General features: G+C 39.9%; 1 protein-coding gene across 1 annotated transcript; it reads left to right on the top strand.

Moving 5' to 3' along the window:
• The first annotated feature begins 5,638 nt into the window (after nucleotides 1–5,638).
• Nucleotides 5,639–24,926, top strand: SMU1 (SMU1 DNA replication regulator and spliceosomal factor). Its single transcript, XM_080820386.1, has 12 exons — nucleotides 5,639–5,788; nucleotides 8,515–8,725; nucleotides 10,468–10,620; nucleotides 12,057–12,167; nucleotides 13,503–13,631; nucleotides 15,073–15,192; nucleotides 16,902–17,018; nucleotides 17,634–17,761; nucleotides 18,585–18,711; nucleotides 21,053–21,220; nucleotides 23,219–23,371; nucleotides 24,427–24,926. The coding sequence occupies exons 1-12, from the start codon at nucleotides 5,763–5,765 to the stop codon at nucleotides 24,523–24,525; spliced, it is 1,542 nt and encodes a 513-aa protein (XP_080676512.1). The 5' UTR covers nucleotides 5,639–5,762; the 3' UTR covers nucleotides 24,526–24,926.
• The last annotated feature ends 44 nt before the right edge of the window (nucleotides 24,927–24,970 follow it).

Raw genomic sequence — 24,970 nt, 5'->3', positions numbered from 1 at the left:
TCATAATAATAGCAAACCCTTATTCAGTGTTCACTATATGCCAGACAATGCTGCTTCATATATATTAACTCATTTAATTTTCATAGCCTTTGAGGTAGGTACTCTCATTATCCTTATTTTACAGATGAAGAGACATGGCAGAGAGAAGTAACTTGCCTAAAGTCACACAGCTGGTAAGGAGCAGAGCTGGGATTCCAACCTGGGCGATCTGGGCTGTTAACCACTCTCAGCACTACTGCTCTCACTCTAATGGTGTGTGTTGCTTAGGTTCTTTGGAAGCAAGGAGCCCAGACTCTTTGGAAGTGAGATGCTTCCCACAAGCTACTTCAAGGAAAGGAGGAGTTATTCAAGGATAGAAATTGGCTAAAAGAAAGAGATGAAAGAGCTTGGAAGTCTAAATATAGACACCATGGTGCAGGCCTTTAGGAGTCTGGAAATGGAGGTTCTCTAGGGCTCAGAAGCCACTCCAGCATCCTCAGCAGCAAGGTGGAGCTCAGGGCTCACCACTCCAGAGTCCCTTCATTAACACCATGCAACATACTCAGGTGTCTGCTCCACGCTCACCTTATATACTCACAGGCCTTCCTTCCCTCAGCTAGATATCTTCCGGCTCTCTTAGCTAAAGCTGCCTCACACTTTTGTCTTACTCATCTCATGGCTCTCCCTCCCTTAAAACCTTTCAGCTGATCTCTACATTTTCAAGGTCGTAATTCTGAGACAGAGAAAAACTAACTGGCTCAATTCATTTTTTTGAGTCAGTTCAAATCATAGGAAGCCACTCAGTCTACGGTTTTTCTGCTCTTGTATATGGTATCTCCCTCTAGTATAATCTCTTCAGACTGAGATGGAGACTGGTGTCACATGCTATAAAATGTGGTTGCCTACGGTTGGCCTCTTAGGTGGTACTATGGGTGAGGCTGTTTCCTTCGAAGGTGCCTCCATGATAGGTATGTGGAACTCAAGTCTGTCTAAGCATCATGTCATCAGGCTAGAACTATTCTCTGTGCTCCAAGTCAGTCCCATTTCCTTGCCCTCATAGGAAGGCATCTTTCCCCCCTCTGCTTCTCTCTAGTCCTGTAAGCCTGGACTTGGCTGGTCCACCGACAGCATCTGCAGCCAGTAATTTGGGCATTGGTTAAAGAAGGGAGGGAAGGGACAGAAATCAGCATAAATGAGTTCTTACAAGCTTGGGACTCACTCACTGGGAAATCTGGGCGGAGCCCTGCGTTCCTCTTCTCCACTCTCTTGTCCATGTAATGGACAGCGCCTCCTACCAGCCTCTGAGACCAGACCATGCAGACAGGGTTGGTTGGCTGTCCACCCAATGAGCTCAATCTCTTCCTCCTTGCTGGATGATCTGCGATTGTATTTTGATGCCCAGGAAAGCAATCTCTTCATATCCCCAAGTGGCAAATGTGCATGTCAAATTGACCATGGTAATTCCAGTCCCCTCACCACTGATGGCTTCAGCTTCACCATGGACACATACTGCCATCTTGGTCAATGTAGCAGCTGAAGGGGGAGGGTTTTCTGAAAAGATTTTTGTTCCTGATAAAAATCAATCCATGTGGAGAAACTGCCCTTTTGACTATAGGGCCAGGGTCACACTGTAATCTCTAAAGGGAACAGACTTGTTCTTTGGGAGTTATGGAAAAGCCCATTTTGTTCCAAGTTGGAATAGGCGGCTTTCAATCAAGTGGGTATATAAAAAAAAAAAAAAAAAAAAAAGAAGAAGGTCCTTCATCAGAGATGATGCAGAGATTCCTGCTCTGGAGAAGGAGGTGGGAATTAAAAAGGAGAAGGTTGAGTTGGAAGACCTGTAAGTCATGTCCTGCCTCGAATAGGTAGAATTGTGTGATAATTTTTCCTCTAGACTTTGCTTTATTATTATGTTAGATGAAATTGATCTCATTTAATAGGAAGGGTCAATCCTTTGCCCCATTTTGGCACTCAAATATTGACCCTGCCTTATACTTCACTTGCTCATTGGAGGATCTCTCTCCCCTATACCTCTCCTACCAAGTTAGACATCTGGAGATCCAGTTTACAGTGGAAGCTTTTCTGTGGTCAGCCTGCCCTCTGCTGGATTAAGGAGAAAGACTGCAGAGATGCAGACTTCTGGGAAGAGCCAGCTTGCGGGAAAGGGGACATGATCAGTAAATTAGTTTTCTCCTGGGGTCACTGTAGGCCATTTGTTCACAGAAATCAGATCTAGGAGGCTGTAACCTAGTTTCCTGAGTGCAAGGTGGGAAGCTTCCTAATGAATATAACTGCCTGGTTTAGAGGTTAGAAGTTGTGTTGTGGAATTTCTTTACAGATAAAAAAGAGATGTGAGAGGCCTCATTTGTCTAGTATTAAAAACAAAATTTCCCAGACAAATTGGTCTCCTAGTAACTGCCATAGTTTATTATCTTGCTAATAAGGGATCAGCAAGATGACAAAAGTCTATGCTTTGGGTATGAAGAGGACATGGAAATTGATGGGTTATATAGTTGGGATACAGAAGACTTAATAAGCAGCTAGTTTAGGGGTAAAAAAACCCTTCCCAACTAAACTAGGTAAAGAGTGCAGTTTTAGGACACAGTAACAAAAACATCATATTTAAATCGGCTATTACGGAGGAAACATGGATGAGGACAGTGTGTGATGTCAGAGCTATTGGCTGTTAATCAGAGATTAAAAATCCAACACATCAAAGAAATAAAGGATGAGGCTGCCAACTGTAATAAAGTTTCATTTCTCAGGAATGGTGTCTGTCATGGATGCATGAACTACAGACACAGCCACAAATAAGTTCTGACTTGAAACAGGCCGCCTGAGAACAGGGATTATTTTTAAGCAGTAAGCAGTGCAGATAGAATACAGATTACGTGCACCCTCCCACCCCTCACACTTTTTTTCTTTTTTTGTTAGTGCAGAAGCAATTTTTATTTCTCTGAAGTTAGAATTATCAGAGTGAATTTTTCCATATAAGTTAAATTTTGAGATAACTGATATCTGCACCTTTAAGTACTAAAACTGTTCTTCTTAAAATTCAGAAAAATATTTTACATGCTTATGAAAAATAATTTTAATGATGCAAAAAAATGAAAAGGATAAAATATTAGCCCAAATCTTATCATCCAGATGATGTTAGGTGAATATAATTTCGAAGAATATATGTGTGTGTATACACACACACACACACACACATACACAATAGAAGATTAGCTAGATAGAAGATTAGATTAGATAGATGAAGATGAAGCTCACAACACTTTCTGAAAACGGTGAGGCTACACGTTTTGGATTTTAGAATTTTTTATATTTTGGAAAGATAGTATGTTTTATATGCTATATATTTATAATATCTCCGAGCAGGATCTAGGGAGTACTCCATAATTAAATATGCTAACATGTCTGCACATGAATATTCACACTAAAAGAACACTAAAAGACCTTTAAAAAACTGCAAACAGCCTTACTTAAATTCAGGACAGATTGTGCTGCCAAATAACTTATAAAATATCTTTAATTTTCACAGCTTTTTAGATTTCAGAATTTGAGGTAAGGAGTTGTGGACTTGTGTTTTCATAAAATAGGGTAATATAGTACATGCTATTTTTTAGAGAAAAAACAACCTATTTAATTTTACCTGTGACTGACTGAATAAAAAAACTAAAGTGAAACCAAAAGAATTGTCTCACTTTACATAAATGTTTCATTTTCAAAATAAGTATTTTCTAAATTATTTTTCCAAGGTTAAAAAAAGAGGGGGCACCTGGGTGGTTCGGTGGGTTAAGCCTCTGCCTTCGGCTCAGGCCATGATCCCAGAGTCCTGGGATCAAGCCCCACATCGGGCTCTCTGCTCGGCGGGGAGCCTGCTTCCCTCTCTCTCTCTGCCTGCCTCTCTGCCTACTTGTGACCTCTGTGTGTCAAATAAATAAACAAAATCTTAAAAAAAAAAAGAGAGAGTAAGAAAATAAGAGGGCACCTGGGAGGTTCAGTCGATTAAGCAGGGGCCTTCAGCTCAGGTCATGATCCCAGAGTCCTGGGACTGAGTCCTGCATAGGGCTCCTTGCTTAGCGAGGAGCCTGCTTCTCCCTCTGCCTGCTGCTCTCCCTGCTTGTGCTCTCTCTCTCTCTCTGTCAAACAAACAAACAAATAAATATCTTTTAAAAAAGGAAAAAGAATAAGACATTGGAGTTGTTATGCTGGAATTATTTGTGATGGAGATCTTCCCTACATGTTCTCAAGTACAATTAGGCTCAAGGTCCTCCATATATTTGGTAACATTCTCTTTGGTATCTTTAAATTCTTGGGTAATATAATCTACTTATACACATAATGAAAGAATAAATATAATGCCCAATACATTTGAAAAAATTGGTATAAAATATAGTAATGTGTGTTTCAATATTTAAATCTTTGGGCCTAAAGACTTAATAGGAGTTACAAGAAGAGAAGCTATTCCATTTAAAATGAAAGCAGAGGTGTAGCAGACACTAGAATAAAACGTGTGGTTAAGTAATTATAGAGAAGACTTATTCATATCAGTGAAGTAGGGAAGCAGCCTTGATTGAAGTAAAAACAACATGACAAGTATTAGGTGAAGATAATGAATATTCTATTGTTGAAAATGAGTTGGCTCTTTTCAAGGAGGATGTGTAATAATCTTCCATGTTGTGTCATGGGATGGGATAGTGGAAGACTCTCAGAAATCACACAACTATCTAGCTATCTCACCACATGCTGGAGCAAATATTTGGACTTTCTTTGTGATATCGAAGACCAGGTCCTTGAAGAGTTGACAGGAAATTGAGAAAGATTTGAAAAAACAACAACAACAAAACACAAACCAGTATTTAAGAGGCTAGAGAGAAGCTGTGTGCAGATCTTTGGGGATACACACAGTATCAGATAAGACTGAAAGCCAACAGGAAATCTCCAAATAAATCATTTCAGTATGTAATTTTCACAACATAGATTTCTTACCATTTTGCTGCAAATATTTTTTTAAATTTATACAGAATGGCAATACAATATTTTAAAAACTGGCCTTTATGAAATTCATTAACATCTCTACATTTCATTTGTCTCGATTAATTTAATAATGTATGGTTTGAAGTCTATAAAAAGGAGTCTCAAGTCTCCCTTTGAACATTTGCATTTAGTTTCATTGTTTTTCTAGCAACCTACCACTGCAGTGAAACTCTTTTAAACTAAATACTTAGTTGGAAATGCTATAAATACTTCAGCTCTTTCCAAGAAGTGGGTATGCAAGTCCCAAATATGTCTCCAACTTTTCATAATTAGACTGACTAAACTGTTTCGGCTTTAAAGTCTTATGCTTTTAAATCTTTCTGTTTACTTCTTAACACTTAACTCTCCCTACAAATGTTTGCTAGCGTTCCACTGGTTTCGAATGCATTAATCTCCTAGTCAGGTATTGTGAATTCAATCCTATCTTTAAGCCTAGTCAACTAATTGCATCAAAGGAAAGCAAAATTTCCAAACCATTGCTTCCAAGCAGCTCTCCCTCAGGGAGCTGGGAGAATTCTTTTCCAAAGTAGGCGAAGCAGGCGCGCAGACTCAGACCTCTAATAGCCGCTCGAAGCCCCGCCCCCCACGCACTCCACGCCCCTCCGTCGTATACGTCGTCTCCGGAGCGGGCGTCGGACGTCGAGCGGAAGTGGTGTAAGGAGGCCGTCGGAGGTGTATGTGGTGTGTTGCGCGACTGGGCCTAGGGGTGGACTGGTGTGTGTCCCTGTGAAGATATCACTATGTCGATCGAAATCGAGTCATCGGAGTGAGTCGTGCGGTGGCGGAAGTTCGCGAGGTGGTGGGGGCGGGGAGGTAAAGGGTGTGGAGTGGAAGATGCTCAGGGGGAGGTGTCTGAGAGTGGAGGGCTTTTCCTTGCCCACAAAGAAGCTTCTTGGATCTGGCTACCTCGGAGGCGGGCCCACTAGAAAGTAGCGAATGAGAAGCCCAAAGCCCGGTGGGAGAGTGCTGGGGGCTGGGAGGAAGCATAGGCCTTGAAGATCTGAGTTCTAGCCATCGCCGACTCCTTGCGCGCTCTGTGACTGGTCAAATTGCCCATACATTCTGAACTCCAGTCTGATTACCTGCACAAGGGAGCTTGGATTCTAAGATTTCTTCTCTTCTCGTTCCCCCTTAAACGATGTGATTCGTTTTCCTCTGTGCTTACATGGCCCCTTTTGAGTTTCTCTGCCCCGCACTTACCCGGCATTGTAGGTGTTTCTCTGCCCACCCTACAGGCCTGTGTAGGCGCCGAGGAGTCCTTATAGTCCAAGTTCTTAGCACATCGTAGATGCTCAATTACTGGCTTTGGAACGAATGAATAATTAGCTGTTTTATCAAGCGGTATCTGGCGCTGAATTTTGATTGGCCAGAGAGTTCTCTGTAGCTACAAAGAAGAGACAGAATGTGAAGACGAGGCCAGAAGAATGAATGATTGACTTGTGAGGGAGGCAGACTAATGACTGAAGGTCTTAAGTGAACTTTTTTAGGACTCCACTCTCTACCTTGCCCTTGCCTATACTTAATAATTAAACCAGCAGACATAACATCTGTGTCCTGAGTGTAAGTAAGGGAGAAGACTTGTCCTGAAGACCTGCCACAGGAGAAAGGGAGGCTTATTCATTCAACAAATACTGAAGTCTATTCTGTGTTGTTCTAGACCCTGGGGATGCAGTAGTGAACAAAACACAAAAATTCTTGCCGTTATAGAATGTACATTATGACAAACACAATAAGTAAGAGACTTAACAGATGGTAGTAAGTGTTGTGGAGAAAAATAAAGCAAAGAAGAGTGAAGGTGCTGGCAGCTAAGACAACTAAGGGCAGTAGTTGCAAAGCATTCCGTGCTTTGGGGTCTCAGTAATAACAGACACTACTCAGTCTCTCATCCTTGGGCTGCTGCATGCTTGTTTGTTTGTTTGTTTGCTTTTAAGATTTTATTTTTAAGTAATCTCTGCACCCATTTTGGGCCCTGAACCCACAGCCCTGAGATCAAGAGCCTCACAGTCTACTGACTGAACCAATCAGACGTCCCTGCATGTTTTTATTATCAGTAATAGCTACTCTTTAGTATTTTCTATGCTAGTCATGCTATGAACAGTATAGTCAACCCTACAGGATAGGTATTTTTCTTAACAGATGAGGAAACAGGCACAGAGATGTTAACTGACCTGCCCAGGGTCACAGTAAGTGACCAAACTCTGATTCAAATCCCAACCTATCTCCAAAGCTTTTAGGTCTTTATGTATTACAACTGACTCCTAAATAACGGGTTTGAACTGTGGGGTTTGCTTAATCTGAGGATATTTTTATAGTACAGTACTATAAATATATGTTCTCTTTCTTACGATTTTCTTTTTTCTAGCTTCCTTTATTGTTAGAATACAGTATATAATACATATACAGAATATATGTTAATTGACTGTTTATGTTCTCAGCATGGCTTCTGGTCAACAGCAGGCTACTAACATTTACGTTTTGGGGGAATCAAAAGTTAAACACAGATTTTTGATTGTGCAGGCCGTCTGTGCCCCTAACCCACGTTGTTCAAGAGTCAGCTGTACATTGTGTTTGAAGAAAGTAAATTTGATTTGAGGTGTGTCAAATACAAGATTTTTATAGGGAGGGTACCTTTTTTGGGAGTGCAAATGGAAGTATGCTAAGAAAGATAGTAGATACTAGAACAGCAGGAATCTAAATCTGAGTAACTCTTAAAGGGGCCATGAGAGAAAAGACTACTTAACAGAAGTAGCAGTAATCACTTTCTTTCTGCAGGAGTTTTTAAGAGGGTGTTTGCTTTCCTGTCCAGGGATGTGTGCTCAAGAGCCACATTGTCAGTTTGAGCCTTCATTTTTCCATTTATCTCTGTTACTTGGTCAAATCCTTATCTGAAAAGTGGACATAATAGTAATACCTACCTCGTAGGATTGTTTTGAAGAATAAATGAATCAATATGCCTAAGATACTTAAAAGGGTATCTGATATATAGTAAATACATAATAAACAAGAAATATTGTTCATTGTTTTATGTTTATTATTTCTCCCTGATAAAGGAAATTGATTAAATTCCTATCTGAAATTCCTTCCAACCAGGACAGTCTAACCCTCTATACTCCTGCTGTCTGTAGAAATAGGGTGTGAGGGGCGCCTGGGTGGCTCAGTGGATTAAGTGTTCAACTTGATTGATTTTGATTTTGGCTCAGATCATGATCTTGGGGTTGTGAGATCAAGCCCTACAACAGGCTCTATGCTCCATTCTGGCTGTGGAGCATACTTAAGGTTGCCTTTCCTTCTGTGATTTTTGGAAAGTTTTGCTTATATGATAGGATAATATATAATAAGATATATGATATAATAAAGAACTAGAAAGCAAACAGTGAAAGGAGGATGGCCGAATAGAAGAAATAAGCTGCGGGGAGGGGGTTTATTTGTGGACTTATTGGTGTGTGAGGATTACTGAGCTAAGTGACGTGCTCTTTTTTTTTTTCCCCCCAGTGTGATCCGTCTTATCATGCAGTACCTGAAAGAGAACAGTTTACATCGGGCACTAGCAACCTTACAGGAAGAGACTACTGTGTCTCTGAATACCGTAGACAGCATCGAGAGTTTTGTAGCTGACATTAATAGTGGCCATTGGGATACTGTTTTACAGGCTATACAGTCTCTGAAATTGCCAGACAAAACCCTCATTGACCTCTATGAACAGGTAAGAGTGGAGGTGATGCTGATCCCCTTGAATTGGGTTATTGTGGGCCCCCTCACTGGGAAGCATCGGTGAGCATTTCTTGAAGCACTGTGGGAGTGTAACAGCCCTTAAAACTTACACTGTCAAGGCTTGAGTACTACTTTGTATGTTTTTTTCCTTTTCTTTTTCCTTGAAAAGCCAAGATTTTCCTTAACTAAGATTATTTTTTAAGTAATCATTAAATAAACTGTTCTGATACCAAGTAGTATATTACAGTTTGTTGCTGGCACTAACCACGCAGTTAGTGCAGACCCTGCAAGCTAAAGACTCAGTCTTCCCCAAGATGCCCCTTCAGACACAGGCTGCACTTTTTTTGGGTCTCAGGCCCCCCACACTTCTGACCAACTGGCTGCATATCTGGGGTCCCCATGGCCCCTTCAGAATTGATGATTCACTAGAATGAATCACAGAACTAGTAAAGTGCCATATTTATGATTACAATTTTATTATCAAGAATACGGATTAGGACCAGCCAAATGAAGAGACACATAAAGGAGACGTCTCAGAGGGTCCTGAGTGCAAAGCTTCTAATGCTCTCTCCCTATGGAATCAGAGCATCTCACTTGGTGTATTAATCTGTTTACCAACCAAAAGCTCCATTGGGGTTTTTATTGGGGTTTCATTCAGTCTTCAGCTCCCCAGCACTCCTTGGAGGTTGGGCTCACTCAAAACCTCAACCTTCTAATGTGTTTGGTTTTTCTGGCAACCAGCCCTTTCCATGAAATGTCTTCATAGTGCAAACTCAGATGTAATGCACAGGGCTCATTAATAATGAAGATATTCCTCTCAATAGGAAATTTCCAAGGTTTTTAGAAGCTCCGTGCCAGGAAACGAGGACAAAGATCATACAAATTAGTTATTATACACTTGTATAATAACAGAATGGGCTTTCTGGAAATAACTATGTAGTTGTTTAAAATAAAAATAGGATAGTTTGTTTATTTACAGTCCATATGAGTTTAGTAATTACCCAAAGAAAATTTTGTTAACTGGAGAAAGGTTTCTCTGGAGCTCATGGAAATATTCTCATCTTTAGTTTTCTTCAGTTTCTGTATTCTGAGCAGGGAGCCTGAGAGGAAAGGAGATCGGTAGGTAAAAATGAAGGACAGAAGTTGAAAGACTCGGGTAGCTCAGTCAGTTAAGCATCCGACTTCATCGTGATCTGAGGATCCTGAGATCTGAGTCCATTAACAGGCTCTGCCTCTCAGCGGGCAGTCTGCTTCCTCTTCTCCCTCTGCCCCTCCCCACCTTGTGCTCCCTCTCTCATAAATAAATAAGATCTTAAGAAAAGATTGGAAAAAAAAAAAAAGATTGAAGTTACAATTTATAATTGCTTCATTCACCCACCTGAATATACTAGGGAAAAGAGGAAGGAATATTTCCTAATTTTGGAAATCATCTTGGGAGGCCATTTTTGAAGCAGAAATTGTACTGAAAGAGTACGAAAAGAATGCATTAAAACAGACATTTTCGGGGCGCCTGGGTGGCTCAGTGGATTAAGGCCTCTGCCTTCGGCTCAGGTCATGATCCCAGAGTCCTGGGATCAAGCCCCACATCGGGCTCTCTGCTCTGCGGAGAGCCTGCTTCTCCCTCTCTCTCTCTGTCTGCCTCTCTGCCTACTTGTGATCTCTATCTGTCAAATAAATAAATAAAATCTTAAAAAAAAACAAAAAAAACCCAGACATTTTCTTTCCATTTTCTAGGTTGTTCTGGAATTGATAGAGCTGCGTGAATTGGGAGCTGCCAGGTCACTCTTGAGACAGACAGACCCCATGATCATGTTAAAACAAACCCAGCCAGAGCGGTATATTCATTTGGAGAACCTCTTGGCCAGGTCTTATTTTGATCCTCGTGAGGTATGAGAAGAAGCTCTTGTTAACTTAAAAAAATAAATAATTACTCTGTTTTTTAACCATTTTATTGGATACTGATTTTGATTTAATTTTTGAGAATGAGGCTTAACTGTTTATATATATTGATTGAAATTTACATATGCTAAAAAGAATAATCTTGTTCAGTTTTCTGAGTATTTGAAGGTCTTCCCTATACACCCCATTTTAGAGGGTTGTATGTTGATTAGTCAAAAAATTTACTCTGATACAGTTTCTACATTAGCCCAAGTACTTACTTGACCCTGAAGTGCTGCCTGACTGCTAGTATATTTCTGTGCATTTGTGTCCCTTGGCCCAAAAAGTGCAGTTTTCTCTTTTTTTTTCTTTTTTAGTTCTTGGAAAGCTTGTGCTTTTGTCTCAGCTGGTTATGCTTTCTGGTAGAGTGTGGTGACTGATACTCTCTTCTTCTTCCCAAACCTCTTCATGTGTTTCATTGTTGCTCACCCAGACTTTTACTAGTCTAAATAGAAGGAAGAAGAATTTAATAGGTCCTAGAGAGTATAAGGTTAGGGTAAACTCACAGAAACCATGAGGAAAGAAATTTCAATTACCATGACAGGATTCAGGTTAGAGGTGGCGAAGAACTTCTGGGTTGGGAGTCATTGGACTGAAATAAATTACCAAAAAATTATTAAAAGAATCCTCAACTCTGCAGATTTTTCAAAAAACTGGAAAAACAACTCTGGCTTTGACATATTTACTTGGACCCTTTCAGAAGTAACAATGTGGACTGGCTGACTTCAACTCTCTCCCAGCTTATACTTTTGAAATGCAAGTGGGGAGAGTTGGGAAGTTGTCTTAACTAATTAATATAATCAATCCCTTCTTTAACCAGGTAGTTTCTTTTTGTGTGTGTGGTTTTGGTTTTTTTTGTTTTGTTTTTTAATGTTTCTGCTTGGCGCGCCTGTGGGTCAGTTAGTTAAGCCTCTGCCTTTGGCTCAGGTCATGATCCTAGGGTCCTGGAATGGAGTCCTATGTCAGGCTCCTTGCTCAGCAGGGAGTCTGCTTCTCCCTCTGCCTGCTGCTCCCCCTGCTTGTGCATGCTCTCTCTCTCTTTCTCTCTGTCAAAAAAATAAAATCTTTTTTTTTTTTTAAGATTTTATTTATTTGACACACAGAAAGAGACAGCAAGAGAGCAAATATATACAGAGGGAATTGGAGAGGGAGAAGCAGGTTTCCCACTGAGCAGGGAGCCCAGTTTGGAGGACCCTGATCCCAGGACTCTGGGATTATGACCTGAGCCGAAGGCAGAAACTTAACAACAGAGCCTCCCAGGTACCCCAAATAAATAAAACCTTAAAAAAAAAGTTTCTGCTTGATGATTATTATTGGTTTTAAATAAGCACACTCATATCCTGTAGCCACTTCTTAGAATGATGCTACCTCATCTCCTTTTTCAGGCATACCCAGATGGAAGTAGCAAAGAGAAGAGAAGAGCAGCAATTGCCCAGGCCTTAGCTGGGGAAGTCAGTGTGGTGCCTCCATCTCGTCTCATGGCATTGCTGGGGCAGGTAATTAAAGTCTGTGGCACAAAAAAAAAAGTCTGTGGAGCTGAACTCCTGGTACTGTTTCCTATATATAAACTCTATAGGCTAGAGAAATCAGATATCCTTAGTATTGGGGACAGCCTACAGTGCTGCTTGTACCAGCACGTGTGCCATGCCACCTTCATCTTTCCTGGGAGAAGCAGTATAGATTAATGGTTAATAGCACAGGCTCTAGAGTGAGTTAGAATTAGGATGATTGTAGAATTTATCATTCCATCTGGGATAGCTTGATGGTACTGTTGATCATTGTGCCAGGACACTGTCAAAGGCAAATTGGAATAAATGTTTAGTTAGAATCCAAGATCTCTCACTTACCAACTAATGTGGTCTTTAACACATTACCTAACTTTTGTGGATTTTTTTTTTTAACTAATTTCTACACCCATTGTGGGCCTCGAACTCCTGAGCCTGATCACATTAAAACCTCACAAATGGATAGGAAAAATAGTAAAAGTACAGTAGATAAGTGGGCAAAAGCATAAATAAACAGTAAGAAGAGGAAATAAATTGGGAGCCATTAAAAGAGTTGGCAAAAGATCTACCCTAGGATCATCAGTCTCTAAAATGCATGATTTTTCCACTCCCTATAATGCAATCTTAAACACTACTGAAGTTACAACTTTTTGGGAAACTGGTTTGGCAGTGTGTATCAAGAGCTTAACCATTCATACTCTTTTTTGGGTTCAGTAATTCTTCTTCTAGGGATCTATTCTGAGTGAGTATTATCCCTCAAATAGAAAATGCCTTATGTTCAGAAGTGTTTGTTGTGGCATAATTTAGCCGTGTAAAAAATTGGTAGCAGTGTGACTGTCCATTAATGTATTAATTAAACTATTAAGCCCTTCACCATGTAGGGTATATTTTATAGCCATTGAAATGATAGTTATGTCATTGCATGACCTGATGGTAGGTGGTGAAAACAATATAAAATTTTATATAGAACATCATTACAGGTATGTTAATAAACACATGGGGTGGGGAGAAACACTAGAAGGTATACACAAAATGCTAACAGTTGGATGTTGGGACTTTGGGAGATTCTTGTTTTTCAAATTTTGTTTCTAATAAAGGTTAAACCTCTAAGAAAAATGATATGGAAATACGGACCTGTTGGCTTTCAGAGTTCCCTGCATCCAGGCATCAGCGTGTGTTCCTAAGACACACAGAGCTGCATTGATTATATTGTCTTCAGATGGCCAAAGACTCGTGTTAACCTGATCCTTTCGGGCTGGCTTTGAGCAGTCAGGACTGGATCTTAGAGGCACCCAAGCAGATGAGTGTACGTTTCTTTGCTCACAGGCCCTGAAGTGGCAGCAGCACCAGGGGTTGCTTCCTCCTGGCATGACCATAGATTTGTTCCGAGGCAAAGCAGCTGTCAAAGATGTGGAAGAAGAAAAGTTTCCTACACAGCTGAGCAGGCATATTAAGGTAGGATCCTTAGATACTCAACCACTTGCTAATCATTTGTCAAGGACTTCATGCCTGCCCAGACAGCGCGTGTGCCGGGGCTTGGGTGGGGGAGCAGAGCTCATTCTCCAGCTCTGACAACATTCAGGGTTGCAGCTGGTGATCACTGGCGTCTTTCTGGGCTCTGGCAGTGGCACACCTCCGGTGTATATCCATAAATTTGGCAGCTGGCCCATCCTCTGCCCTTGCACTTCTTCCCAGGAGGGCTTCATTTGGAAGAATGGTTAGCTCTTTGGGTAAGCCTGGAACTCACTGTGAACTTTCTGTGTATTCATCCTGTTCAGTGTTGCAGTTTTTGCCTGCTCCATGTCTGGCAAATTACCAGGCTTGGATTGTAAAGCAGGCTTGTGTGGTGTTGGAGGAAAATAATTTTATCATCTCATGGCCATTTCTTGGTTTTTGTTGTTGTTGTTGTTCTTTTTTTAATCTGAGACTTTTCTAGGATAAAGCACACTCACGTAATTGCTGCAGCTCCCAAAATTAAAAGCGTATTTGCTACTTCAGCATCTCCTTTATATTAGTTTCTCCCTGGGTTTGTAGTCTTACTGAATTTATGGCTTTTGAAATAATTTCACATTCCTCAAATCTTGGGCTTTGGCTTAGAGCTTTAAATTTTACCTTTTCTGGATTGTATGTTCTGATTCCCATGTAAAGATATTTCTAAGTAGCACTGTTATATTTACCTGGGTGAAGCCTTGAGACAGATAGAAATCCATTATAATTATGCTGCTGGGCTAAGATTTTCTTTTATGAACACTTTCCTTTTCTGGTATTTAAAATGAAATTCATAATAGAGCTTTTCTCTGTTTTCCTTTGTCTAATGTTCTGTAGTTTTCATCTGTTACTGGGAACATCATTGCTGGTAAATGCTCAGGATACATCTCCTAGGCAAATAGTCTATCAGCTCTAATTAGTTCTTGAGTCGGTCAACTACACGTTATCACTTGATTAAATGAAGGTCATGAGAAGGAACAGGATGGAAAATTTGTTTACAAAACAATATAGGAAAACAGGCATTTATTTTGGAAAAAAAAAGAAAGAATTGTTGTCCCCTAGATGTACAACATATTGTCTCACATTGAATATGAAAGGCATACTATGGCTGTGTCAGGTAAAAACTTACTGAGTATTTTAATAGGATTATTTGTTCCAAGTCCTGTACTAAAATAGTTCCTTCATACTGCTTTGGAAATACCAATTTCACATTAAAAAAGCTAGTTTAAACTGAGAGCCCAGACCTAAAATTGCCTCTGTCCAGATACAGAAATAACTCTCCAATACTCTGTAATAGAGGCTAGCTATCACTTTGTTCTAGGGCAGGATTTCTCAAAGGGTTAAAATGGAAATTGTCTTAAGGTCAGTAGATAAAAATGCATCTGTTTCATTGTTTCATTTGAAACAGTTTGGTCAGAAATCACATGTGGAGTGTGCTCGATTTTCTCCAGATGGTCAGTATTTGGTCACTGGGTCTGTTGATGGATTCATTGAAGTCTGGAACTTTACAACTGGAAAAATCAGAAAGGTAAAGTATTAAAATATGTTAACTTTTCTAGTGGCAGAATTATCTATTTTTTGTTTTTAAATTATCTTATTTTTACAATACAAATTTATTTTTTAAATCAATAATACGTACATCTGATACAACATTTTTAAAAAATAATATTTGTTTGAAAGAGAGGAGAGCACACCCGAGTGCTAGCCCAAGCATGAGTTGGGGAAGGGGCAGAGGGTGAGGGAAAGGGAGAAGCAGACTCCTCACTGAGTGCAGAGCCAGCTACAGGCTCCATCCGAGGACACTGAGATCTTGACCTGACCTGACCTCACTTAACCAACTAATCCACCCAGGTACCCCCCATTTGATAAGACATTTTATAAATAGAAAAGTTATTCAGTAAGAGTCTTGCTCCGGGGCACCTGGGTGGCTGAGTGGGTTAAGCCTCTGCCTTTGGGCGGTCATGATCTCAGGGTCCTGGGATCGAGCCCCGCATTAGGGGGTCTCTGCTCAGCAGGGAGCCTGCTACCCCCTCCCCCTCTGCCTGCCTCTCTGCCTACTTGTGATCTCTCTCTCTGTCAAATAAATAAATAAAATTAAAAAAAAAAAAAAAAGAGAGTCTTGCTCCTATTGTCCCTCAGTTGGTCAGTTCTCTTCCTTGGCCCACCCAGGGTTATCAGTTTCTTATGTAACCTTCCTGCACTTTCTAGGTATGTGGAAGAAATTACTTATTTTTTCCTAATCTAAGTGTAGTACTGATTGTTTCTCTTATTATGAATGAAGTTGATTATCTTTTTATATGTGAAAACTACCAGTGTTTCCTGTTCTGTGAAGTCTTCGTATCCTTTGCCTATTTTTCTTTTGGATTCTTACTGATTTTTAGGAACAGTTTTTGTATTATGTATTGGAAATATTTTTCAGTTTTGGCTGTTGTCTTTTGACTTTGCTCATCATTTTGTTTTACAGACTTAGTTTTTTTGTATCATATTTATCCATCTTTTTTTCCTACAACTTCTAGTGCTTTCATGTTTCATTTTATGTTTAGTTTTTGATCCATTGGAATTTGTTCAGGGAGATGAAGTCGGTGTAGATCCAAATTAATTTTTTCCCTAAAAGGTATTTATTGACTATTCACTGATATAAAATAGAACCTTTATCTTAGAATACTAACTTCCGCTCCATGGGTAGTGAATTCATAAGTGATTTTCATTTTCTGCTTCATATATTTCCTTATAGTTTGCTTTTTTTAAAAAAAAACAAAACCATGACGCAGTCTTACTTTGTAGTTAGGAAAAGATGGATACTTTGTTCTGAACAGCAATGGATGATAAAAGTAACATCATGATTCTGTACATTAGTCAGTATATGGTTTTAGAAAAAGTAGCTGCCAATTTGAAAAAGAAATTGTCTTTTCACATCATACCTCTGAAATAAATTCAGATACATTAAAAATGTACAGTTGTGGGCTTGTAGGGGAATTTTGCACAGAAGGATCAATAAGCAAAAGATGTAGGGTGTTATATTGGAATTTTTTAGAGTATTAATTTGAAGTGTGTAAAATTACTTATTCCCACCACTATCAGTTGTTCATTAGGAGCACATGTGCATGGCACTAGTATTTGCTTGGGAAATTTAGGGTAGGCACAATCTGTTACTCTGCTTTCAGTGAGTTTATAGAGATCTAGCGTAACTGGGGAGTTTGTGTTGTTTTGGTAACTGCTTATCTTTGTTTCCTTTAGGATCTTAAATACCAGGCCCAGGATAACTTTATGATGATGGATGATGCTGTCCTCTGCATGTGTTTCAGCAGAGATACAGAAATGTTAGCAACTGGGGCCCAAGATGGAAAAATTAAGGTATTTATTAGTGGCACAAGCTTTTATATGTAGACATTTTGAGACTTCTGCAATGAGGTAGTGTTCCACATGTGATAGCTTAATAACACCTACTGTTTCTGAGCATCAACTTTATGCTAATTTACTTTTTCTTGCTTAATCCTAATAACTCTGCCTAGGGAGGTCCAATAATCAGTTTAAGGTCACACCGTTGATAAGTGATAAATTGGGACTTCAACTCAGATCTACTCCTCATGCCCTTTCTGCTGTACCACCCTGGCTCACCTTATAAAGATGTGTTGTACTTTGGATTTTTTTTTAGAGAATGGGATTGGTCTGCAGTTGATTAGCTGTGGTTTGTATTTAATTGCTGGTAAAACACCCTGGGCTGGATTAAATACAGAAATGGTCTCTGCTAAGTGAACTTTCAGTCTAAACTTTTGTTTTAATAATTTATGAGTAAAGAGATTTAAGTTTCAGAGGATTCGGTTATTGCACTATGTGAAGCAGCCATATTCAGCTATTAGCATGCATTTTTAATGCTGTTTTAGTACACTGTTGAGCATTGCCTCTTGCTGGGCTCTGCAGTCAGGAGTGGGACTCTGTTTACAAGTTTTTACTATTTTTTTTATAAAGGTATGGAAGATTCAGAGTGGGCAGTGTTTAAGGAGATTTGAAAGGGCCCACAGTAAAGGTGTCACCTGTCTAAGCTTTTCTAAGGATAGCAGTCAGATCCTTAGTGCCTCTTTTGACCAGACAATTAGGTAAGTAAGTCTCCAAACTCCCTCACTTGGGTTTGCTATGGTGAAGCACTGGAGGGAGGTACTCGTGATTCCTTATGCTTTCACCTAGATGGTGTTATATGAAGAATGTGTGTATTTGAGACCTCATTATTATTTTGTTCATTTTAGTCTACCCCAGAAGAGAGATTAGAAAGGGATTATACTAGTGTTTCATGTTTCTCAAAATGTGATTTTTTGACCCACGTGCATCAGAAGGGCATATTTTCTTCCAGTCTCTGTGCCAAGCTTTTGTTTTTGTTTTGACAAAATGAAAATTACACTGTATAGTCCTCTTTCTTCACCTGATACTATAACTTGAGCGTCTCTAATTCATTGAAAGAATATTCAACATCTGGTCCCAACTGCAGTCTATAGAACACTTTTTTTTTTTTTTTTAAGATTTTATTTATTTGTCAGAGAGAATGAGAGAGGCAGACAGAGGGAGAAGCAGGCTCCCTGCTGAGCAAGGAGCCTGATGTGGGATTTGATCCCAGGACCCTGGGATCATGTCCTGAGCTGAAGGCAGACGTTAAGGAACTGATCCACCCAGGCATCCCTAGAATATTTTTCTTAATAAACACTTTTTTTTTTTGAAGATTTTATTTATTTGTGAGAGTGAGAGAACACACAAGTGGACAGGAAGGGCAGAGGGAGAGGGAGAAGCAGACTCCCTGCTGAGTGGGGTTCCATCCCAGGATCTTGGGATTGTGACCTGAGCCAAAGACAGACAATTAAACAACTGAGCCACCCAGGCACCCTGCAGTCTGTAAAATTTTAATTGTTCATTTCTTTCTGTTTGTGATAGAATTCATGGTTTAAAATCTGGGAAAACTTTGAAGGAATTTCGTGGCCATTCCTCCTTTGTTAATGAAGCAACTTTTACCCAAGATGGACATTATATTATTAGTGCATCCTCTGATGGCACTGTAAAGGTTAAGTATTTGCTACTAGTCTATTTTGGGGTGTCTATTTTTATCCTTTGAAGAGTTTTCAGTGGTGATAATGGTAATGATTGTGGTGGAGTAAACTTTACTAGCTCTTTTAGCTGTAAATGAGGTAAGTCTGAGACATAGTAATATTCTTGGGTGAATCCCTATTGAAGTACCTCGGGTTTCAAACTTACATATTCAAAACAGACTTTATCATGTGTAGGAAGAGAAGAAGGTGTGGAGGCCTACATTAAGTCACACCCCATTTATAGCAGTTAAAGTCTGTCTAGATATAGGTATGGTTCACCCACAATAGTCAAGTTTACAAAGGGCTTAGTAGCCAGATAAATAGATCTCTTTTTTTCTTGCACAGTCTCACTCTATCCCTGACCCCCCAACATTTAGGGGTCTTCTCAACAACATTTATAGAGAGGCAGGGGAGGTGTAGAGTAGAACTAAGCCCTCTCTCAAATACTCATTTACTATCTCAGCTCTCAGCTGAAAGTGGTGGATCTTCATTTAGCAACTTCAGAGGCCTATTTATTTATTTATTTATTTTTTAAAGATTGATTATTTATTTCATAGATCACAAGTAGGGAGAGAGGCAGGCAGAGAGATAGGGGGTAGCAGGCTTCCTGCTGAGCAGAGAGCCTGATGCAGGACTCGATCCCAGGACCCTGAGATCATGACCTGAGCTGAAGGCAGAGGCCCAACCCACTGAGCCACCCAGGCGCCCCAAGTCTTATTATTTTAATGGCAGGCTTCATTTCCTAGCAGAGATGAGAAGTCCAAATAGAAAATTGCTGGAGATATTTGAGACAATCCATTTAAATTCTGGACCTGCTTTTGTTTACTTTTTCATTTATTCATGAGATACAGAGAGGGAGGCAGAGGGAGAAGCTGGCTCCCCTCAGAGCAGGGAGCTGGATGTAGGACTTGATTCCAGGACCCCAGGATCATGACCCCAGTTGAAAGCAGCCACCTAACTGACTGATCTGCCTAGGTACCCTGGACCTGCTTTTTAAATCGCTTTAGGTATCTGTGTAGTTTATAGCAGAAGACCGAAGCATTTGAATACAAATGCCTAAAAGACCACCCTCAGAAACTGCTTGTTCTGGCTTGGGAATTGAACCAGGAACCTGAGGGTAGGAAAGTCTTCCTCAGGGTTGTTGGGGCCATATACAAAGCTGTTAGTACTTTAGTCATGGGATTTGCCCTCGTTGTGCTTTGTATATGGGCCTTAAACAATCTGAAATGCTTGTGGTCTTTTCCTTTAGTTCATTAATGAGTCAGATAAAGCATCTCACTGACTTTTTGGACAGAAAACACTGGGATCCTTATAACTCTTCACTGAAAAGTTCATTTCTCTCCTGAAGATAGTTGGGCTTTAGGGAGATTGGGCCAGATGATAACGTATAAATTAGGAAAATAAACGCTGGGGCAATTAGCGGGGCAGTTATTTCCTCCAGTTTATAGGTATTCAACATTCATTTGGTGCTATGCTCTGTTGAAAGCACAAAGGAAACAACACAGTCCGTGCCTTTGAGGCCTGTGTGTGTGTGTGTGTGTGTGTGTGTACACACACACACACACACACACACACACGTCTCGTTAAGTGAATAGTGTCCAGACAATGCTGTGGAAGATTTGGTCCATTCCTTCTCTCAGCTCATCTCAGATTTCAGGAACTGTGATGTCTGATTTAGCCCCATCAGTTTGTAACAGCTCAGAATGGCAAGGTGAGCATTAGGGTGGGGCCTATTAGCAGAAGAGATGTTGGGCTAGGAGAGGTAATACACGTGGCCAAGAGTGACTTCTGCTTCATGGATCCTCATGTGTGCGTCAGCATTGTGGCTTCTGTTCAGTGGTTCGAGCTGTATGCTGGAATCATTTCTGGAGCTTTTTAAAAATGGACATGCCTATGCCCCACCCTAGAGCTCAGGATAGAGTCCTGAGCATATAATTCTAAAAAGTTATTTTGATGTCCAGATAAAAGTAGCTTTCTGGTTATTTGACAGTAGCAGTGTTGATACATAGTAAATTTTAAAGATACATAGCTCATTAGGAAAATTTTGTAAAGGAAGATCAGAGATTTTAAAAGGTTTTATTATATAGCTTTGTGACTTTTGTTGATACCACTCAATTAGCAAACATGATAAGTGCTTACTATGTATATGGCAAAGCTGGGTATCTGATAGGACTAAAAATCAAGAAGCTTTTTTTTCTGAATCAGTTTTATTCGCTTTTTTTTTTTTTTAAATCACATTTTCCTTTTTTTAATCCCCAAACTTTTAGAAATTCTTATACCCCAGAAATGTTAATGCCTTAAATTTTTGTGTCATAGATCTGGAATATGAAGACCACAGAATGTTCAAATACCTTTAAATCCCTGGGCAGCACTGCAGGGACAGATATCACTGTCAACAGTGTGATCCTGCTTCCTAAAAATCCAGAGCACTTCGTGGTGTGTAACAGATCAAATACTGTGGTTATCATGAACATGCAAGGGCAGGTGAGTGCTCGGAACTTTGCATAGAACTTGTGGGCCATTCCTAAGTCATCCCTTGGTTCTGGCTCTTCCAGTAACAAAATATGGGTTCATCACTCCAAAAACCATATATAGTTGACCCCTGAACAACATAGGGGTTAGGGGCACCGACCCCCTGGATAGCAGTCTGCATGTTACTTTAGACCCCTTCCAAAGCTTAACTATTAATAACCTACTGTTAACTGGAAGGAAGCCTCACCGATAACATAATTGATTAACACATATTTTGTATGTTACATGTATTATATATTGTATTCTTATCATAAAGTAAGCTTAGAGAAAAGATGTTACTAATAAAATCATAAGGAAGAGAAAATACATTTACAGTACCATACTGTATTTATTTTTTAAAAAAATCCATGGGGTGGTGGATCAGTCAGAAGAGCATGTGGCTCTTGATTTCAGGGTCATGAGTTTGAGCCCCATGCTGGGTGTAGAGATTGGTAAAATAAATAAATAAATAAACATTAAATAGAAAAATCTGTATGTGAGTGGACATGCGCAGTTCAAACCTGTGTTGTTGATAACAGTCCCTGAGTAAGTGAGCTACAGTATGTGAATTACTAACTCAGTACATCTCCCAGTTACCACACGATCTAAGGTAGAACTCTCATAGGAGAAGGGCAACAGTGCTTCATGATATGTATTTGTAATCAGGGCACCTGTATGTTCCCAAGGAACCTCACTTTTGTAGCACCGGGGACATTAGGAGTGTCAAGATTAAAGTCTCAAGCCCTGGGAATGTGTTGTGATGCTACTAGACTGTCGGCTTGGGCCCTTGAGGATCCTGCTGAGCGTGGAGAAGAGCCAGGGGCTGGTGTCTGGAACCGTCTCTCCCTTCCATTAGTCCTTGTAACTGATAAATTTGTAGTTTAGAATCCATGGTTGAGGGGCATCTGGCTGGCTTGGCTGGAAGAGCTTGCAACTCTTGATCTTGGGGTTGTGAATTCAAACTCCACATTGAGTGTACAGATTAAGTAGGCAGACAGACTGACTCACTGACTGAACTAACTAAAAAAAGAGCCCATGGTTGAGTTAGCTGGTCTGCATTATCTACTGGTCCCCTGTATAACACCTATTGTTGCCCACTTCCTAGTTTTCTGCTGGTACAGGACGAAGAGTGCCTGTGTATGCACCCTTTCCCTGGTGATAGCATCATATGTAACCATAGTACAGTGATCAAAACCAAGAAATTGACATTGATACAATACTATTAAATCAGACCTTATTTGGATTTCACTAGTCTTTATATGTGTTCATGTTGAGGCAACAAGTTCTATGAAGCTTTATCAGATGTATAGATTTTTGTAACTAACACAACAGTCAGGATACAGAACTGTTCCATCATCCCCAGAGGAACTCCCTCATGCTACACCTTTATAGTCAAACTTTCCCTCCGTCCCTAGCCGCTGGCAACTACTGTTCTGCTTTCCATTATTATTTTGTCATTTTGAGAATGGTGTAAAAATGGAATCATATGTTATGTGACCTTTTAAGCTGTTGAGATTGGTTTTGCTCAGCTTGATTTATGATGATATGGTGTGTAAAATACAGCAAGCAAGGTCTTGGAGACAGAGGTCATCTTGCTTAAGGAAAGCATCCCATTCTGTTAGAAAGAGGAAACAATGGAGTGTAGGTCCACAGAGCATTGACAACTGGTAGTATATTGATTTAGAAATTGTTTAGGTGGTAATGAATTTACTTCAGGGTAAAATGACTCAGTAGACTAAAGAGCAGGGTTGGTAACTTGGGATGTATGATTAAGTTTAGATACCATATCCATGGAATATTTCACAGGCAAGAGGATTTAGCACACGGTAAGTGTAATTGGCGATCTAATTATAAGTGTCAGTAAACCAAAATGCAAAATTAACAATGTGAAGGTGTTGGTTAAAACTGCTGCTTTTGAACTGCTGCTAATCCAGATGTTTTGTTTTTGCCTTGGGGTATGGTATGATTTAGATTGTCAGGAGCTTCAGCTCTGGTAAGAGAGAAGGTGGAGATTTTGTTTGCTGCGCCCTGTCCCCTCGCGGTGAATGGATCTACTGTGTCGGGGAGGACTTTGTGCTCTACTGTTTTAGCACAGTCACTGGCAAACTGGAGAGAACTTTGACAGTGAGTATTACTAACTTAAGGCCATCTCAAGAAATTGCACTAATACTTGTGTCTTTCTGAACTCTGAAGTAAACCTTTTCCAGACTTCTCTGTGAACCTTGGTATAAAAATGTAAAAATTTTACGACTAAATAAAATAAAGGGCCCATTAGTAATGATAAGGAATTACCTCCTCTCTCAGGAAAGGTCTCCTTCAATGAACCTTCAGCTTCAAATGAATAGGATGGGTGTACATAAAGCAGACAATAAGAAAGGGAACATCCTAACTAGCCAGCTAGATTAGGTGTATCCTCCCCGGTGGGACCAGAGAATGACAGATATAGCTTATTTCTTGTTATGTCACAATGTGATAGGAATTAGATAGTTTTCCTCCATCTTTTGTGTCATTTGGAATAGTGGCCTCCAAGATCTCAGGAGGAGAAAAACTAGCTGAGGGCTATACTTCCATATCTGGAAGTGGCTTATACTTTGTTCCTCATTCTTTTTTGGTTTGAATTCAGTCACATGGCTGACTAAATGCAAGGGGGGACAGGGAAAATGTAATTTTCTGTGGTCCAGAAGAAGTGGTATGGTGAACATATAAAAAATTACATACAAATCCTTGTTAGAAAATCATCTCTTGGTCTCACTTGACTCTTGAGTGAGCTTTTGATGCACCTGCTCTGTCAGGCCTCCATGCAGGTCTCAGGGATGCCTAGCTGAGGGGTCTGGAAAATACAAGTTCACTGAGTTGATGGAATCATTTGGTCTTAGACACTGTCTTGGCCTAGAATTTACAAAACAGTGATGGGGAGTAGGATCAGCTGTAATGCAAAATGGATTTGGGACAAAGCATTATTCACACATTATGAAAAACAGTATGGAAATGTCAACTAGCATTGTGATAGCCTCATTTGTTTTCGTTTTGTTTAGCCCTCTTCCAGGCTGCCTTAGGTTGGATCTCTTTGGTGGGAAGTGGAAGCTTCACTCTTCCTCCCTCCCACTCAACTCTGGATGCCTCTTCAGGGTGATTTTAATAGACCTATATCCTCTAACCCAATGCTTTACTTTTCCCAGGTTCATGAGAAGGATGTGATTGGTATCGCACATCACCCTCATCAGAACCTGATTGCTACCTACAGTGAAGATGGACTCCTAAAGCTCTGGAAACCCTAATTTCCACTTTTCTTTTAAAAGTTGCTTGAGAGCATGTACTTAAGTGAAGACATATTCATGTATTGCTTTTTTTTTTTTTTTTTAAGGCTACCTTTTCTAAGCAATTGTCTGAATTAGGAACAAGAGTAATTTTGTGAAAATTCATGTTCAAGTAGCAGTTACTCTTTTATATATATTTTTAAGGTATTCATTTATCTATTTCTAATTGGGGCAGTCATGTAATGTTTTCAGTAGTCTTCTACCTGAAGAGTGAAATACTGCTCTTTCTAGAAGAAAACTACTTTGATATGGTGATTAAAACATACCTCCTGCAGTAAAACTTGTGAATAAGTAACTATCCCATATTCAGTAGCTCTTTGCTGGTCTGGTTTTTTTAGATGTTAATAAACTTTATCCTTTTGGAGGCTTTGTTTTTAAATGTAAGTAAGTGCTTATCTAGTTAACA

The sequence above is a fragment of the Martes martes genome (assembly GCF_963455335.1).
Source record: "Martes martes genome assembly, chromosome: 12".
Lineage (NCBI taxonomy): Eukaryota > Metazoa > Chordata > Mammalia > Carnivora > Mustelidae > Martes > Martes martes.
Note: the sequence above shows the minus strand (reverse complement) of the source record. Positions and strands in the feature narration are given on the sequence as shown.

Coding starts and splice junctions, on each gene's coding strand:
- SMU1 (XM_080820386.1), top strand. CDS start 5,763: ATGTCGATCGAAATCGAGTCATCGGA. Junction 17,019..17,633: donor CCCAAGATGGAAAAATTAAG/GTATTTATTAGT, acceptor TTTTTTATAAAG/GTATGGAAGATTCAGAGTGG. Junction 18,712..21,052: donor CCTCTGATGGCACTGTAAAG/GTTAAGTATTTG, acceptor TTTGTGTCATAG/ATCTGGAATATGAAGACCAC.